General features: G+C 43.4%; 1 protein-coding gene across 3 annotated transcripts in view; it reads left to right on the top strand.

Annotated features, from left to right (window-relative positions):
• LOC148410126 (actin-related protein 2/3 complex subunit 1A-A) overlaps positions 1-20,312 on the top strand; it is a 57,255-nt gene that overhangs the window by 29,247 nt on the left and 7,696 nt on the right. Inside the window, exon 10 of one of the 3 annotated variants that reach the window (XM_088437208.1) lies at positions 8,329-8,454. The exons of the other annotated variants lie outside the window; for them this stretch is intronic. Within the exon in view, the coding sequence (XP_088293334.1) occupies positions 8,329-8,334 (6 nt within the window). The 3' untranslated portion in view covers positions 8,335-8,454. Of the gene's footprint in view, positions 1-8,328; positions 8,455-20,312 lie in introns of those variants that run through there. 3 annotated transcript variants of the gene reach the window in all.

The raw sequence follows: 20,312 nt of genomic DNA, 5'->3' as shown, positions 1-20,312 counted from the left end.
TATACTCCTTATGGGTTGAAATTCAAACACTACCTTGTGGCAGCAAAAAATACTATGTTTTTTATGTTCTTTGTTGAGCCTGTCGAAGTATTATCCCTGAATTTTTTTCAGACACGCCTAATTTCCTCCACCAAATATTACAATGTTTTGATAATGGGCATGGCCTATACAGCAGTGCTCATTATGACAATTTATTGTAACAGTAAATGCTGCTGTAATTTGACCCAGTTGATCTCATCACAATTTCACACAGTGAATGAGAGTCCATTCCTTCAGACATCAACAAACATACATTCCATTATGGTGCTAGCATCACCTTGTGGCAGGAAATAATATAATACAATTTTTGCGATTGTATTTACTTAGTTGAGCCCATTGAACAAATGCTTATGAAATTGTGACCTTTTCTAAAACATTGGGTTCTCATGTTCACCTGCAACATGTTCATACCTCAACGTGTTCTTACCCCAACGTGCAAAGGTCTGCGAGGGCCCTTTATAGCTGCTTGCTAGATAATATTATTAGGACCCAAGCAGCGACTGTTGCGAGGTCCCTCTTGTTCTTTTCCAGATTATTATTATTAGGGCCCGCGCAGCATCTGCTGAGAGGACCCTCTTGTTTTTCACAGAATTATTATTATTATTAGGGCCCGAGCAGCATCTGCTGCGAGGACCCTCTTGTTTTTCACTGGATTATTATGATTATTAGGGCCTGAGCAGCGACCGCTGCAAGGTCTCAATTGTTCTTCTCCAGGTTATTATTATTATTATTATTATTAGGGCCTGAACAGCGACCGCTGTGAGGTCCCTCTTGTTCTTCTCCAGATTATTATTTAGGGCCCGCGCAGCTCATCTCGTTTTGTCAATTACCCTTTGTGAACTTTTCCATTTTTGACGGTCTAAATATGAACGAAAAGTCACCAAATTTTGCACAGTCGTAGGGCCTGGCAAAAAATTTTATATTTTAGTGTTTCCTAAAACAATGCAAAAAAAGTGATTCTGCAGCACCAGAGTTGATAAATCCCAGTCAGTCCTGGCCCATTTGACCTAAAGCTACGATGATTTTGAGGCATATGTAGGACCTTGAGACCTACAAAGTCAGTTTGAGCCATATGCTCAGATGTACAGAAAACGAATTAAGAATTTTTGAATGTGCAATTTTGGCCCGTTTTGCTCGTTTGCAGGTCCCAAACTGCTCCTTTCTCCTGAACGCTTGACTCAATCAACTTCAAACTTGCTGTGGTCAATTATAAGACATAGGGACACAACTGGGCAAAATTTCGTGAAGGTCCGCTGCCATATATAATAGGGGCAGGGCTTCAAATTATGTGCTTAACATTTCCCTCGTCACAAGTGACAAAATCTTAATAACTCAGCTGTAAAACTTTTAAAAAATCTGAAACTTTACAGACACATTAAGACTCATGCTCTTAACACATTGTTTTTTTTGTTTTTTTGCATTACTCATTGGGCCACAAAATAGGGTCACAAACAAAAATGTCAGTCCGATGTATCATCGAAGTTCATGTATTTGATGGTAATCCGATGCGGAACACAACTACGAATGTATACTGTATCGTTGTGCAAGTGCCACCTTGTGGCAGCAAAAAACATAGCAATATTTTACCGTTTTTATGTACTTTGTTGAGCTTGTTGATGTAACATGACTGAAATTTGGTCAGACAAGCCTTCAGACACGCCTGATGCCCTCCACCAAACATTATGTTTCGATAATGGGCATGGCCTCTACGGCCTCTATGTCCATTTTCAATTCTGAAAATTTATCGGACCAATAAAAGCTGCTTTAATTTAAACCAGATGATCTGATCTTCTCACAGTCACACATTTGATGAGAGTCCATTCCTGAAGACATCAACAAACATACATTCCAGTGTAGTGTTAGCACCACCTAGTGGAAGCAAAAAATATCTAATTAGAGTCGAAAGATTACTGCCAATCCTGCTTGGTTCCACCTACCGCTATGAAACGTTTTAGGCATGTAAGACCTACAAAAAAGCCAAAGGAAGTCATCTGCTAGCATGTACAGAAAAATAATTATGAATTTATTATTATGCAATTTTGCCCTGTTCTTGGATATTTGCTGGTTTCAAACTACTGCCCTCTTCTCTTCAACGGTTGACCCCATCACGTTCAAGTTTGGCGTCTTGGAATCTTGAAGCTCCCATAACATATAAGATGGGACGAGCTTTAATATTTCCTTTGCAAAGAGTGACAAAAACCTTAATAACTCAGCTGTAACAGTCTTAAAATATCTGAAACTTTGCAGGGACAATAACAGTCATGACTTTAATACAGCTATGTGAAAAATTTCTAAATCATCTATAGCGCCACCCAAAAGTCATGTTTTACACTTTCGTATACTCTGCAATGCTTTTTTAAATAAAATAACTGAAAAATGGTCAGAAAAGCTTTGAGACATGGAACATGAAGGTTCTCAACTTTTACGACTTTTCAATAAAGGGCTTGTATGCCACCTCAAAATCCGATGTCTCGACAATATGGTAAACGTTGTTGTAATTGGACCGAGGTGAACTTATCTTTTTCAAAACTCCAATGCGGAACACACCTACAAGCCTATTTCTCATCGTAGTATGAGCGCCACCTAGTGGCAGCAAAAAATATAGCAGTTCCTTAACATTTTTATGTACTCTGCCGAGCCCGTTGTAGTGATAGGTCGCTTAAATGTTAAATGTTGTCTGACAAGCCTTTATACACGCCTACTGGACCTACTGGGTGTGGCCTATATGGCAGAGCAGTCACACAACTGTAACAATAAAAGATGCTGTAACTCAATCCAAATAATCTCACCTTCTCGAAATTTCACATATTTGTTAGGAGTCCTGTACTGAAGTCATCTACCAACTCATTTTTCATCATGGCGCTAACAACACCATGTGACAGAAAATAATATAACAATAATTTTTGCGTTTTCTGTTTACTTTGTTGAGCCAGTTGATCAAATGTAATAAAAATTGGACATTTTCTAAAACATTGACTTCTAATGTTCACTTACCCCATCGTGCATATACACATACATGTTCATACGCAACTTGTTCATACTCCAACGTGCACAGGTCTGCAAAGGGCCCGTTATAGCTACTTGCAGCTCTAGTTGCTCTCATTTTCTGTTCACGTCAAATTGCCTGCATTGCAACGTGTCACTAAGATGCTGGTCTGCTATTGGTTGGTGTCACAGTGTCACTAAGATGCCGTCACGGTGTCACTAAGATAACGACATGCTGAAGACTTTGATTTTGTGTGAGTGCTTACAATATCATATTTATTGTGCTTTTAGTTCTTAATATTAGTGCTTAATTATGACTTAATTACGATTTAATTGGTTAGCCATGGCTGCCAAGATTGCAAGTGATGTCAAAGGTAAAAGTAAGAAGATGATTAGTGTGGAAACGAAGCTGGAGATCATCAGGAAATACAAAGAAGGCTAGGCTACGTGTCAGGGTTACCTTTAAAAGTAGACTAAGACAAGCCCTGCTGCTAAACAGCAAAATAGTAACTCAGACCAGCCAAGATTGACTTTTCTCAGCCTAGGTAAAGGGAAAAGCTTGGCGTATGTACTCATGCATTGCCAATAGCGTTTTTCGTCACTCTAGCATCCCTGCCTGCTTTTTACTCATTCAGCAAAGCATTGCACATTACAAGACAACAAAAAGAGCCAGTTGGGCGCCACCAACAGCCGGGCCAAGGTCCCAGCTCACACTTTCCTACGTCAACAGCTTTATCTAAGGACTGGGATGAGATGAACTAGGACTGCATAGATGGATAGCAATGCACACTAGTCTAGACAAGAAATAAGCACATAATGATAAAAAACCTAATATATGATTAACCTTCACACTAGGGTTTATAGCCGTAATTAGTTCAAGTCAACGTTACACAGGGTAAATAAAATGTCATTTTTCCTTTATATATATTTATATTTATGAAGTTATTTAATTGTATACTTGTCAATTATACTGTAAATAAGTAGCACTTATTTTGTTACCAATTTTTAATATGTATACACAATTTTGATGTTTTCACCTTGGGTTTTACATGCATTAGGTAATTACCATAGGTGTCTATCGCCTGCCATGCGACGTTTTGGCCTCACAACCCCAACTCCGGAACAGATACATTTCGTATGGCGGGGTCCACTGTATTATCTTATAGTTGATTCGGTATTTCAAAACAGTCACAATCTAAGCACCAAGTACAATAATCCTTCCGCATGATCCACTGTTCTTTGCAACATGCAACTTGCTGTCATCACCTGTAACATGACCTCACTGGCGAAGTGAGGAGGGGCTCCTGGGTAGTGGCGGTGGTGATACAATGTCTTTTGGTGCAGAGTAGAGTGGTGCAGGGCAGAATAGTGCAGGGTTGAAAATGTCAGTGGCACGAGACAAATTAGCTCTCTGGATAGATAAAAATGCCTGCATGAACCTACCAGAACAACTAAATCTGGAGAACAGCATGTGTCTATGATCTTACTGTTGTTACACCACTTGTTGTGCACAAAAGGACAGATTAGAAAATTAGACAAATTTTGGTTTATGAGTTTTTCCTTCTCCATCTAGGAGCTTTGATCAGGGGATGTTGTTGCGTATTTATGATGAAGAGAAGTCTCTGTACGACTTCTTTTCACCTATAAAGCCGTGTGAGACTTCGGAGATTCAGGGCTGTACAAATAAACTTGACATGATAATTAGTTTTGCTATCAGCATTTATTGTCCATAAATGCTTAGTGGTTTTTTTTTTTTTTTTTTTAAGTCTAGGTTTGTATAAATAGGTCGGATGCCACAGAATATTTTGAGTAGGTGAAAGTAAAAAAAACAAATCATCACAAGTGTCTTGTTATGGCACCTCAAAAGCAGGGTTGAATGGGCATCTCGGAGGGCTGTTGCAGCGGCGTGACGTGGGACTCCGAAGACTGCTGCAGCGGCATGACATGGGACTCAGAAGGCTGCTGCAGCGACTGGATGTGGGACTCGGAAGGCTACTGCAGCGGCTGAACGTGAAACTCGGAAGGCTGCTGCAGCGGTTGGACGTGGACTTGGAAGGCTGTAGCCACAGCTCGGCCTGAGACTCAGGGACCGAAGGCAGTGCCGCGACAAGAAACTCAAAAAGCAGCGGCAGCACCATGACTGAGGGCTTGGAAAGCGGTGGCGCCAGGGATAGGATCTGGAGGAACGGCTGCAGCGGCTCAGAGGGCATCGGCAGTGGTTTGGCCAGCGGCCCAAAGGGCTTTTGCAGCGACTCAGCCAGCGGCTCAGAGGGCATCTGCGGTGGCTCGGCCAATGGCTCAGAGGGCAACTGTAGCGGGTCGGCCTGAACTGGTGACTGAGTATGCACCGTACCTGGACTGGGGACTTAGAAGATGGGTTCCAGCTAGCTGGAAGTAGCATGGACCGATGCCGGGGCATAGCATCCGGAACGTCCAGCTGCGGGGGTGCGGCGTCCAGGGTGTCCAGTCGACAGGACGCAGAGACAGGAATGATCAGTCACTGAAGGGAGTGACCTGGAGGAACGGGACTGCGGGCTTACACAGGGAAAATGAGTGAAGGCGACAGATTGAGAGTGTTTGTGAGCAGCGAATCCGTGGCGGATCCGCAATAGTGGAACCGCAAAGTAGCGAGGGTTCACTGTACAGTGGGCCCCCGTGTTACGAACTTAATCCGTTCAGCGGCTACGCTTGTAACTTGAACTGCTCGTATGACGGGCAATCCAAACCTATGTTAATTAGTGAATGCGTGCAACGCGTGCAAAAACCTTAGGTAAAAACATCACGACTTTATACACATATTAAAAATGAGTAACATAATCTACCGTTCAGTAAAATTAAATAACATATACAAAGGAAAAATGACATTTACCTTTGGGGCGACGTGACTTGAGCTGGGTGGAGACGGAGGGGAGCAGAGACCAACCCGCAGAATTTATTTATTTATTTTCTTAAACGGGAACTTTTCTCAAACAAGAACATATCACCGGCGATTTCCTTCTCTTTAATCCATAATAGAAGAAGCCTCTCAATTTTGTTGTCGATCGAGGTCCGTCCCCCGGCAAGGAAAGTCTTGCCCTTAGAAGATTGCCGAGCGGTTACGGCCACACTCACGAGCAAGGTTAACCATGCGTGCGCCTCCTTCATATTTTATTTATTTTTTATTATCTCCTGCTTCGTTTCTATTGTCATCATCCTCTTACTTCTTCCTGTACCACCACTAGCAATTTTAGAAGCTATGTCTAACAGATAAAGTTTGCAAAGTCTTAACAACATTCCTTCCTTCCGTTTTTGACTGATTTTTTTCTCCTTCCTTCTGTCCCAACCAGCTGTGCCATCAAGCTAGATGAAGGCGTTCGACCAATAGCATATCGGCATCTCCGTGACTGACACCGTGACTGAAACAGTGACTGTGACATTGTAAGAGCAATAGCATATCAGCGTTACCGTGACATGCGTGAGCAGATGATTTCGTTGATGTAATTAAATGAGATCAATAGTACGTACACATTGACTGGCAACGCGTGGTGAAGTCATAGTCAAAACCATCGCGTATTTACAATATCGGCATTTCTGTGATTGACGTGACGCCGGCCAATAGCATCTCCGTGACTGACTCCGTGACTGACACTGTGACTGAGACAGTGACTGTGACATTGTAAGAGCAATAGCGTTCAACGTTGCCGTGATGAGCGTCAACTTCTGATTTAGTTGACGTAGCAAAGCGAAAACAAATGTACCAATACAATGGCCGGCATGTCGTATTGTTCGTAAAACGGAAGGTTTGTGCGTAAGTGGGGGACAAAAAAACTCCGCGGTCCACGCTCGTAAGTCGAAATGTTCCCTAAAAGAGGGTGTTCGTAAACTGGGGGCCAATTGTACTATATTTTTCAGAAGCCCCCAAGGGTTAAATATTCCCATAGAATACCATTGTACTGCGTTTTGCATAGGATGTATTTGTAATATGATCAAAATTTGTTATTCAGAAACTATTATTCTCTAAAGTAGGTGCAGATTTACAGTATTGTTTGTAGAATATAATCGAATGATAATTGAATATAATGTTGAAAAACAAGATCAAGATTTGTTTCTGCCCAAATGGTCAACCCTATAAACTGTATGATGATACCAAGACCAAAGAAACATTGAAAAAAATATTTATTTGTATTTTTCCCACATCTTTGTACATGACTATGCCAAGACTAGTGAAACATTTCCGAAGATTTCCAAGTTTTTTTTTTAATTAGATAATAAATTAACTGATTAACTGTTTTTTTATTTTAGATTGGTCCTGTGTTGTTACTGTCAGAAAAATGTGTGATTTATAGAGCAAAAAGAATCTGTCAACGATCCCGTCTAATGCTGCGTGCACACAGAACACGAAAATTCATGTCGCTACGCTCATTCATGGGGCTTTCTGTCGCTGTTGTACTTTTTGTCCACTTTTTGTCATGCGAGGAGTGGAGAGGAGAGGGTGGTGGAGTGAACTTGCTGTGCACTTTAAGTGGACCTGGAAAGAAGAGCATGACTGAGAGCTGTCACTTTTCTGGGATGTAGCAGAGCCAATATTTTATCCTATAGCAACTTTATTCTTTTTTAGACTGTGTGTCCCTCGCTTTGCGGCAATACTCGTTCGCCGAAAAAAAAAAAAACGTTTCAACGTTACAACGTTACAATCAAGTGGCCGACACCGTGCTAAATACTGAGCTGACAATGCTGCATTATCGTTAGCTTGGCATAGTAACTATGGCTCAACAACTGTTAAAAAAGGAAGCAAACGCTCCACATACCAGTTCTCCCTTCCGCCAATGTATTGAAAGCTCAGCGGGCCGTGTTGGATAGCTCCCGGTGACCGCACAGCGGCTGCCATGATTCATTCCTGCTCCTGCGTGAGACGTTCAATGTTCCCAAAGTTGATTGACTGTCGGGACGCAAAACGCAAAAAAAGTAAAAACATTATAACTTTGACTTTGACAGGCAAAATTTCGCGTCGCTCTATTTGCGTCTTATTGCGTCTATCGCGTCTCCCGACGTTGCCATCGCACCCAGTCGCGTGAACTCTATTGACTACAATACAAAACCATCCGCTTTTTCGTCTCGTTCGCGTTCGGTGTGCACACAGCATAACTTCTTCTATTCTTAGTTTTATATTTATTGATTGATGACTGAATTTTCAGCAGTGGAAGGCTTTTACATGTTCATGTAGCTACTCTCAACAACAACGTTCAATTATATATTTTATTTAATGATTGACATCGCTCAAATTAGCAATTGAGATGGATTCTAACGTCTATTTTTGTTTTGCAGTACTGAGACAACGCAGGCTTCTGGTTATGGGTCTGTTTCCACCATCCAATACTTGTGAGACTCATTTATTGTTGGCTGTACTGTATCTGCAAGGAACGACAATAAAAGTGATATTCTGTAACTGAACTTGCTCATTGGAACATATGGTGTCATCTGTATCATTATTTTTCAATAAAATGCCTTCAAAGTTAGTGGTTATATTTAAAACCCATGCTTTGACCTCAACTCCTGCCACAGTACGGTATTATTACAGAATTCTTCTTTAGCGGTCAGATGGACCAGACCCGCCTGACCCGCCCCCCATCCATCCATCCATCCATCCATCCATCCATCCATCCATCCATCCATCCATCCATCCATCCATCCATCCTCAGGTGTTCCTCAGGTGTTCCCAGACTAGCTCAGAGATAAAGTCTGTCCAACGTGTCCTGGGTCGATCACTGGGCCTCCTCTCAGTGGGACATGCCTGGAAGACCTCCCGAGGAGGCGTCTGGGAGGCATCCGTATCAAATGCCCGAGCCACCTCAACTGGATCCTCTCAACACGGAGGAGCAGCGGCTCAACACCAAGTCCCTCCCAGATAACCAAGCTTCTCACCCTATCTCTAAGGGAGAGCCCGGAAACCCTCCAGAGTAAATTCATTTCGGCCGCTTTTATCTGGGATCTCATTCTTTCGGTCACAACCCACAGCTTAGGCAGGAATCTAGATTGACCAGTAAACAGAAGGCTTCACCTTTTGGCTCAGCTCTCTCTCCACCACGACAGACTGATACAGAGTCCATATTACAGCAGACGGTGCACAGATCTGCCTGTCGATCTTACGTTCCATCCTACCCCCACTCGTGAACAAGACCCCAAGATACTTGAACTCCTCTACTTGGGGCAAGACCTAATCCCCAACCAGGAGGGAGCATTCCACCCTTTTCTGACTGAGGACCATGTTCTAAGATTTGTAGGTGCTGATCTTCATTCCAGCCGTTTCACACACAACTGTGAACCGCTCCAGTGAGAGTTGCGAGGTTATGGCCTGAGAAAGCCAACAGCACCACATCATCCGCAAATAGCAGAGATACAATGCTGAAGCTCACAAACCGGACTCCCTCAACGCTTTGGCTGCGCGTAGAAATTCTGTCCATACAGGTATGAACAGAAATGATGACAAAGGGCAGCCTTGGCAGAGTCCAATCCTCACCGGAACAGGATTCAAATTACTGCTGGCTAATAACCCTAACCCTATTGTCCAAACCAACAAAGACAAAGCCACAAGTTTCAAAGCATTGAAGGTTCATTCCAACTTGCCTACTGGGTGAGTGACATGGTCCTAGTGCTAAACTTAGGGCTTCTGCCACACAAGTATCAACGTATTTGATGATATTTTATCCTTGAAGTGCTTAATGTTTTAGTTTGTGTTACCATAACTTATTTGAAATGTAAAAACCATTAAAACCTATATTGCAAATGTATTTATCAGGATGATAGTTTTTCATATGGATAAAAATCATATCAGCAGACACAAATTTGGGAAACATTTATAGCAGTAACATGTGAACCAGTACAATATATCATTTATTTTCATCAAACCTAATAAAGGTTGTAATTCAGACAAAGTCAATGAAAAAAAAAATCATCAAATTAAATGGAACTCATCAAAGATATTCAAATGACATTTGAAATGTATACTCTCAAGTGATGTCTTAGCATCAGACATTTCCTATATACTAGCACTAATTTTCTCAGTCTAGGCTAGTGCCTGTATTTGCCATTGGTAATGACAACATTCATGTTTGAAAGATCTTAAAACTTAGAAAATGTCCTCACCACTGTATTGCCTTGCCACCAGCAATTACTATCCATCATTTTCTTGCAGGTGTTAGAAATGACTGTGAAGGAAAGTACCCATCTTTTTTTTTTCGTACTCATTTTTTTATTGTTTTTAGATAAAGGTTACAGTATAACATAGCGGAGTACTTATATACACAACTTTAACCCTCCTCACCCCACCCCACCCCCCACATGGGAATTTGTTAACATAACAATAGCACACAGACAGATACAGTCAGTTTGTCCGCAGTAGAATATCCTTAACTCTGGTGATTGCGTCCTGCCAGGCTTGTTTAGTTCTCGGTTTGGCACCGTTAGTTCTTGCAGATGAAAGTTCCATGAAGAGAATGTTCAAAAATAAGTGTAGCCAGTGTTCAGAAGATAAGTCATGTGGTGGAAGCCAAGCCTGTACGACCATTTTCTTGGCTGCGGTCAGACCGGCAAGCCAAATTCTCCTGGTCTTCTCAGTCAATACAATTTGAGAGTCATCATTCAGAAGGTGTAATGCGGGATCCATGGTTAGCCTAAAATCAATTACATCTGATAATATCCGTATCACCTTTTCCCAAAAGTTATAAATCTTGGGGCACTCCCTTATTACATGCATAAAAGTTCCCACTCTATTTCGAGAGCAGAACATACAGAAAGAGTGTGGGGCCTGGCCCATTAAGTGTCTAATTCTGGGCGTAAGATCTGCTCTATGAGCCATCTTCACATGGATAAATTGGTGATTGGGATTGTGTGAAGCACCACAAGTGTTTTCCCAGCAGGCCTCCCAGTTTATCTCTCCCCTAGATGCCAATGAGCGTCTCCATTCATCAGTGTTAGGCTTTGGAGGTAAAAAGGAGGTAAGTCTGGAGTACAGAAAGGAGGCAATATTCCTAGGAGCCATACAAATCCACTTGACTATTGGATGTTCTTTCAACTCTGAACCCCAAGTCACATTATGCGTTTTAAGAGCTGATCTGAGTCTAAAATAGAAGAACAATGAATGTCTAGGAATACCATAACGTAAGACCAGATCACTGAAGCTAAGTAAAGATTCTTTTCCATTTACATCTTCAAGAACCCATATACCTTTCTCTGCCCACACATTTTGAAGAAAAGGTTTATTACCAGACAGTAGATTATTATTACGCCAAACAGGCGTTGACTTATACCATTTTGTTGTGACTCCCACTAACTTCTGAACTCTTCTAAAGATCTGAAGCATGTACGTTAGTATAGGGCCATACCTCAATGCACAGTGTTTAACAGAAAGACCAGAGAATAGAAAGTCTTTAAGCTTGATCGGGGCAACTAATTCCTCCTCCATTCGTTTCCATGAAGAATTAGAATTTGGGTCTAACCAATATTTCAAAGAGCGAATACAAAATGACCAATGATAAAATTCAAAGTGAGGAAGTGCCAAGCCACCATCTAGTTTGTTGCGTTGAAGCGTGGTTCGTTTAATGCGGGGGCGTCTACCATTCCATATGTATCTTGTAAGTAGTGTATCAAGTTTAGACCAGTAACCAATTGGTGGGGACAACGGCAACATAGAGGAAATGAAATTGATGCGGGGCAATATATTCATTTTGATTACAGCAATACGGGAGGGCACAGATGCAGGTAGAGTTGTCCATCTTTTAATGTCCTCCTCCACCTTCCCAAGCACAGAAGTGTAATTCAAGCTGGCTATGGTTGGAATAGAGGGTCGAATCAGAACACCTAAGTATTTGACCTCTTTAGTTAAAGTTATAGCAGATGGTAGGACCAATTGACCCCTATCTTCATTTCATAGCATCAAGGCAGATTTTGTGAGATTTATTTTGAAACCAGATAAGGCACCAAAATTGTTAAGCACTTCAATAGCACTGGGAAGAGACTTCTGCACATCTGACATATATAGTAGAGTATCATCGGCATACATTGATACTGCATGCATAGTCGATCCGATTTGGATAGGAGAGATCTGTGTACAGTTCCGAATGTATTGTGCAAGAGGTTCTATTGAAAGATTAAAGATTAAAGGAGACAGGGGGCAACCCTGCCTCCTGCCACGATTTATTGTAAAAATGTTTGAGATAACACCTCCTATACAGACCCTAGCAGAGGGATTGGCATAAAGTACTTGAATCATTCCTGTTAGAAAGCCCACATTGTTTGTATGTTTGTACTTTCGTTCGATGTGCTGTTTGTGTGCGATGTTGTAGATTCCCATGCTGTGAGCATTTCGTGAACGCACCACTAGTTTAACGTGAATGACCCACCGTAGTTTTTTTGTTTCCTCGTCCGCGACATCGTTCAGTCCGTGACGTAGTTTGATAAAGTTGCTTATAACGCTCATTCCAGCACATTTGTGATTGTGTGTATGTGACGAAAGACCACAGTTAATAAATGTGCTAAATGGAGCAACGATACATGTTCTTTAACTGGAGCATACACATCCATATTTGCCACTCGAAAAAGAACTAGCTGGAGACATCATAGTCAAACCTGAACCCCACGATTTATGATCCTCTCCGTTTTATGGACCTCCGAGCCGGATCGAGTTTAATGCAAAGTATGGAACCAACAAATGACCAAAGTGAATCCACACCCCAGCGTGCTTCACAGCGAGAGCGACGCCCTCCAGCGTACCTGGCCGACTATGTGGTTGCAACTCTCCCTTCAATGGGACAAAACCAAGCCACTTCATCGGCACATGAGGAGATTCAATCTTCAGAAAGTGGGAGAACTCGCTCCTCCAGGAGAAGCACAAATTCCAAGTCCACTTGGTCATCTCGTGCCTCCATTAGCAAATTACCGACCAACATTCTCTCAGATGTGGAAAAGGCACAGCTGAATGAGAGAGTAAAGCAAATGGAGCTTGAGGAGCTTCAGCAGCACATAACAGAGGACCAGCAAGTAGAATATGAATGTCAGCAACTTCAGACTCAAGCCAGAGAGGCCCAAAGGATGCAGGAGGAAGCAATTAGGACACAGGAGTCACTAACAAGACAACTGGAAAGACGGCGACAGCTCAAGAAGCTAGAGAGAGAGGTAGAGATATCTAAGATGGTCACTTCTCTCCTTAAAGAGAAAGCCAGAGAAACAGACGACGCTAGACCCTCACCATGCCTATCGGAAGATGTTAATGCACAAAGCCCAACAACTCCACCTCCGGTTGTCCTCACGGCTTCACCGCAAATATTACCATCCCTACCTCAAATATCTCTTCCTCCACCTCAAACATTACATGCAATCCATACACCAGTGCGACATATGGTACCACCTCCTACACAATGCCGAAATGTGCCGCCACTGTTGCCAACCGCATCACCACCAATTTTACCTTCGAGCGTGGCACCTGGGAACTACTATACTTCCAATGCAGCCTTCACCTATCCTGTTGCACCAGAATCGTACTCTTCTCCCATCCTGCCGCCACCTGATCCACTGCAACCACAGTTGGCTCACATTTCTCCACCCTTTGGACCACCATATGGTATTCCTAAACCTATGATTCCCTCCTTCGATAGTGGAAAGGAAAGTGACTTTGCTTTATTGAAGATGGCTCTTGACAACTCACTGAATCATTTCCACCTGAACGAGCAGTACAAATATCAAGTGCTTCTTGGACACCTGAAACTACCAAGTGCGCTCCAGCTCGCCAAGGCCTTTATGCATGACCCGAGACCTTACACTATGGCCATGCAAGCTCTGCAAGACAAGTATGGACAACCACGCCAGCTTGTCCAAAGTGAATTAGGTGCCATCCTGAACACTCAGGCCTTCAAGTTTGGAGACTGCGAGGCTTTTGACAACTTTGCTTTATCAATACAATCATTAGTAGGCATGCTAAGGACTCTGGAAGGACAGAATGGCTATGAACTAAAATGTGGATCCCATGTTGATCGACTACTCAGTAAGATGCCACCAAGCTACCGTGACGGATTTGTTGAACACTGCCTGTCCCAAGGGATTCTTCGTTCAGGTACTGACCAGACTTATACATTACATGATCTGAGTTCTTGGCTGCAAATGAAATCCCAAGCAAAACGCATTGCCGGAAGAGCCGCTTCTCTCTACACTCATGAAGCTCCAAAAGCTACAAAGAAGGAACATCGCTCGCGTGATAAGCCAAAGGAGAGATCAACCACACTTGTCCTTGCCACCAGTGAAGGTCAATATCCCAAAGACCGGTCTGCTAAACCAAAGCCCATCTCCAAACCTAAACCATACTGTCCTCATTGCGATAATAAAGAGCATTTTCTCAACGCTTGCACCAACTTCAAGACATTGAATACCGACCAGATTGTTGAATGGTTAACCGAAGGACAGCGGTGCTTCAAGTGTGGACGAGCACACAAGCCAGAATTATGCACTCTCAAACGACCTTGCAATACTTGTAAAGAGCAACATCTGACAGTACTACATGATGCCGTGCAGCAAATCCAAAAGACTGTGCTTATGATGACTGCTCCCACAACAAAGGTGTATCTAGACAGACCAAACAGATCTCCTACAGTAATGCTGAAGGTGGTGAAAGTTCTACTGCATAACGGAGACCGAGCACTAGAGACTTACGCAGTGCTGGATGATGGCTCACAACGAAGTATCATCCTCCCACAAGCTGTTAAATATCTGAATCTCATCTCAGAGCCAGAGACACTCGCCCTCAGAACAGTTCACCAGAAAGTAGTGCAACTACATGGTGCATCTGTTGCTTTCCACATTTCTTCTCGATCCAAGCCTCAGGAGAAATACCAGATAAGTCAAGCATTCACTTCTGAAAATCTTGCTCTAGCAGAGCATTCCTATCCAGTGATCACACTTCAGCAGCGTTTCAAACATCTTCGCAATATACCGCTGCCACCTATTGACCATGCTCAACCGCTGTTGCTTATTGGGTCTGACGTGCCACACCTTCTGGCCCCCACAGAGCCAGTACGTTCTGGTCCACCAGGGGGGCCCATCGCAGTCCACACGAAGCTTGGATGGTCACTTCAAGGTCCCACATCTACAGATGAAGTGTCCATCTCCGAGCAACAGTGCCTGTTCACCTCCGTGGTCTCACCAACCAGTGAGCTTCACAAGAATATTGAACGTCTTTGGCAGATCGATGTGTTACCGTACACTAACAAGAAGCAGGTAACCCGATCCAAGCAAGATCAACAAGCCTTGGAACTTCTCGAAACATCCACAATCAGAGTTCCTGTAGACGGGATAGAAAGGTATGCAACACCACTACTTCGCCGAGTCAACTCCACCACGTTTCATGCTCCCATGGAGACAGTGATGCCAAGCCTCCGCAGCACCGAAAGAAGACTCGCCAAAGACATGGACCGTGCCCAGGCCTACTGCCAAGAAATCCAGAGGTTGGAATCGTTGGGATATGTGGCAGAGATACCACCTGAGGTCGCTAGCTCCACACCAGAATCTTGGTTTATACCTCATCATATGGTGCGGCACAACAACAAAGACAGGATTGTCTTTAACTGTTCCTTCCAGTACAAAGGGAAGTCCCTGAATGATCATCTTCTACCTGGACCTGTTCTAGGACCTTCATTGCTAGGCGTCCTTCTTCGATTCAGGCAGTATCCTGTAGCAGTGAGCGGTGACATTAAAAGTATGTTCCACCAAATTCGCCTTTTGCCACATGATAAATCAGTGCTGCGTTTCATCTGGAGGGACATGAAAAGGGACGACAAACCCAAAATCTATGAATGGCAAGTTCTACCATTTGGAACCACATGTAGCCCATGCTGCGCCATTTATGCTCTGCAGCGACATGTCCAGGACACAAGTAAGTCCAACAGCAATCTTGTTGATTGTGTAGAACAGTCATTTTACGTGGACAATTGTCTGAGCAGCACACATTCAAAGCAGGAAGCAAAAATCCTTGTTGATGATCTGCGTCAAGTGCTCCATGCTGGCGGTTTCGAAATACGCCAGTGGGCTAGCAACGAGCCAGCAGTCATTAAGCACCTTCCACCTGAAATCAGATCTGAGAGCAGTGAGCTGTGGCTGTCCAAAGCAAGTTTGGACCTTCAGGAACCCACTCTTGGCTTACGCTGGGATTGCCTCCACGACTCCCTGAAGTACAAACACAGAACTGTTGAGACATCTGAAGCAACACTGAGGAAGGTCTACAAGGTATTAGCCTGTCAGTATGATCCACTCGGTTTTATCCTACCTTTCACCACGATAGCCAAGATTTTGGTTCAGGATCTATGGAAACAGCAGCTAGGCTGGGATGATTTTATCCAGCCACAGAGTCTACGGGACAGGTGGCTTGCTTGGGAGCAAGAGATTCCAGACCTAATCCAAATAGAAATTCCTAGATGTTATGCACCAACATCGACAGACATTCCTGGTTCACGTAGAGATCTTCACATCTTCTGTGATGCTTCCGAAAGAGCGTATGGGTCCGTTGCCTATTTACGGACAGAAGATGTACAAGGCCAAGTTCATGTTTCCTTTGTTTTGGCGAGATCTCGCGTGGCACCAAAGAAGCAATTATCCATGCCACGGTTAGAGTTGAGTGCTGCACTCACTGGCGCTCAATTAGCTGGTGTCCTCCAGACCGAGCTTACTTTACCCATTAGTAATGTCATTCTCTGGTCGGACTCCACAACTGTCCTCCATTGGATAAAATCCGAATCTTGCCACTACAAAGTGTTTGTGGGCACCCGTGTGGCAGAAATTCAAAACCTTACGGAAGTAAGCAATTGGAGATATGTGGATAGTGCAAATAACCCAGCTGACGATATCACTCGGGGCAAGACTGTGAAGGAGCTGTCCCAACCACATCGTTGGCACCAAGGACCTGATTTCCTCCGTCATGCTGAGGACTATTGGCCAATCAGTCCAACAGTCCACCTCGAGCCACAAGATAGCGAGTTGAGGAAATCCGCATTTTGTGGCCATGTGACTATAAACTCTGATATTCAACTCCCTGATGTCAACGCCTTTCCCACCTGGAAGGACTTGCTGAAGGCTACCGCTACATCCCTACATGGGGCGGCTGTCCGAGATTCTTGCATGCCTAACGATGCTGCCAAGTACATTCAAGCTGAGAATCTCCTCCTGAGGCAGGCGCAATCTGAGACCTTTCCTGAAGAGGTCAAGGCACTTGTTGCCGAAAGATCACTACCAAATAACAGCCATTTGAGTTCCTTATCTCCTGAGTATGACAAGGATACCGGCCTTCTGAGAGTTGGAGGGAGGTTGCGAAGAGCTGAGCAGCTAGAATCAGACAATATCCATCCAATTGTGCTTGATCCAAAGCATCCACTGACGAAGCTCATCATCCAGGATTTCGATGAGACACTCTTACATCCTGGACCCGAAAGAGTGTTAGCTGAACTGCGTCGTCGGTTTTGGATTCTGCGAGGAAGGGAGGCTGTTAAGAGACACCAGAGCCAATGCTTGCAATGCCAGGCATGGCGTGGCAACCCTTCTGTCCCCAAAATGGCCGATTTACCAGCAGCTCGCTTACGCTTGTGTAAACCTCCATTTTTCTCAACAGGTGTCGATTGTTTTGGCCCCTATTCTGTTAAGTTTGGACGTCGGACAGAGAAGCGTTGGGGCATAGTCTTTAAGTGCATGACTACCCGTTGTGTGCACTTAGACATCCTAGAGAGCCTTGACACCGATGCTTTCCTGATGTCTTTGCGACGTTTCATCGCTAGACGAGGTAAACCATTTGAGATCTTATCCGACAATGGAACCAATTTTGTCGGTGGAGATCGGGAGCTACGAGAGGCATTCGAGTCAATGGCTCCTTCCTTGAAAGCACAATTGGCCGAACAACAGATTGACTTTCGTTTCAATCCCCCAAGTGCTCCTCACTTCGGCGGCATATGGGAAAGAGAAGTGAGGTCAGTGAAGAATGCTCTTAAAGTTGTTCTTAAGGAACAGTCAGTTCCTGAGTCTGTGTTTAGGACTGTCCTTGTAGAAGTTGAGGGCATCCTGAACGCTAAGCCTCTTGGCTATGTGTCATCTGACATAGCAGATCCAGATCCCATCACGCCTAGTATCCTGTTAATGGGCCGCTACGATGCATCACTCCCTCAAGCTATTTATGACTCCAGTAACACCCTTGGAAATCGAAGATGGCGACACAGTCAAGTTCTTGTCGATCACTTCTGGTCTCGGTTCATCAGCTTCTACCTACCCAGTTTACAGGAAAGACATAAGTGGCAGAAAGAAGGGAAAGATCTCACACCAAACCAAGTGGTTCTTATTGTTGATCCACAGCTTCCGCGAGCCTTATGGCCAGTTGGGACAGTGACTGCTACTCACCCTGGAGTTGATGGACGTATTCGGACTGCTACTGTGAAAGTCAAGGACCGAATTTATGTTCGCCCAGTAGCTCGCTTGATCAAGCTACCAAAACTTGAAGATGAGGCCGAAGATCCCTCTGTTTGACTGGACTTTCCACCTTAGATTCGACAATTCATACGAATTGTCGGGGGCGGCTGTGTTAGAAAGCCCACATTGTTTGTATGTTTGTACTTTCGTTCGATGTGCTGTTTGTGTGCGATGTTGTAGATTCCCATGCTGTGAGCATTTCGTGAACGCACCACTAGTTTAACGTGAATGACCCACCGTAGTTTTTTTGTTTCCTCGTCCGCGACATCGTTCAGTCCGTGACGTAGTTTGATAAAGTTGCTTATAACGCTCATTCCAGCACATTTGTGATTGTGTGTATGTGACGAAAGACCACAGTTAATAAATGTGCTAAATGGAGCAACGATACATGTTCTTTAACTGGAGCATACACATCCATATTTGCCACTCGAAAAAGAACTAGCTGGAGACATCATAGTCAAACCTGAACCCCACGATTTATGATCCTCTCCGTTTTAATTCCTATAAATTTTGGGCCGAAATTGAATTCTTTAAGAACACGCCACAGATAATGCCATTCGAGCCTGTCGAAAGCTTTTTCGGCTTCAAGAAAGAGAAGACCACATGTAGAAGGGATTTTATGAGCTTCGTCCAAAACGTGTATCAGACGTCTAATGTTATCTGCAGCCAAGCGGCCCTTCATGAAACCGGACTGATCTGGATGTATAAGATCCGACAGAACAGTTTCTAATCTAGTGGCCAGTACACGTGAGTAAATCTTAAGATCTGTATTGATAAGTGATATTGGCCTATAGTTTGCACATTCTGACGGATCTTTATCTGGCTTGGGGATAACTGAAATAAGTGCAGTATTAAAATCTCTGTGAAAGTGCCCCGATTCAACAGCAAAATTTATAGCGTTGAGCCAGATTGGTCCCAGGGTATCCCACACAGCTAAGTAAAGTTCAACCGGCAGTCCATCTAGACCTGGGGCACGGCCTCTCTTCATACTGTTTAATGCCAAATGTAGTTCTTCCAGTGAGATAGGCTGATCCAGCCGTTCTGCATCCCCTGCTGATAACGATGGGAGATTCAAATTTTTGAAGAAACCTGTGCAGTCTTCCTCCGCCGGATGACATTCACTAGAGTATAGTTTAGCGAAGAAGGAGCTGAAAGCTGTATTTATTTCAGAAGTAGTTGTTACTGTAACTCCTTCAGCTTTTCTGATTGAAGTTATCGACCGGCTCCTTTCTTGTTGTTTTAAAGTTAAAGCCAGCAAGTGACTAGGCCGACTACCCTGCGAGTAATATTTGTGTTTTGTGATATGCATTAAGTACTCCACTCTATGTCTCAATAAATTATTCAGTTCGGCTTGGTGTGTTTTTAATTCTGACTCCAAATTTTTATTATAATTCCGTTTAAGTTGGTTTTCAAGGTCTTTACATTTGTCTTCCAGATTTAAAATTTGTTGCTGTCTGTTTTTCTTCAGATGGGAGGAAAACCTAATTGCATTGTTCCTGAGGCAGCCTTTAATGGCGGCCCACAGGAACATTGGGTTCTCAACGCTGCCTTTATTTATATCTATAAAGGATATTAGTTCAGGTTTTAGTTGGTTAAGGTAATTTTCGTTCTGCAACAATGAGGCAATAAATCTCTATCTATTCGCTCTGTGCTGTTTAATTATGTCAAATTGAAAAGTCGTTATGATAGGGTTGTGGTCTGAGATATGTCTAGGAAAGAAGCTCATAGAGGAGGATGCCGAAATTAGTTCGTTAGAAATAAGTAGGAAATCTATTCTAGAGAAGGATTTATGATACGGAGAGTAATATGTATAGTTTTTGGAG

The sequence above is a fragment of the Hippichthys cyanospilos genome, chromosome 16 (assembly GCF_059441005.1).
Source record: "Hippichthys cyanospilos isolate Australia breed blue-spotted pipefish chromosome 16, RoL_Hcya_1.0, whole genome shotgun sequence".
Lineage (NCBI taxonomy): Eukaryota > Metazoa > Chordata > Actinopteri > Syngnathiformes > Syngnathidae > Hippichthys > Hippichthys cyanospilos.
Note: the sequence above shows the minus strand (reverse complement) of the source record. Positions and strands in the feature narration are given on the sequence as shown.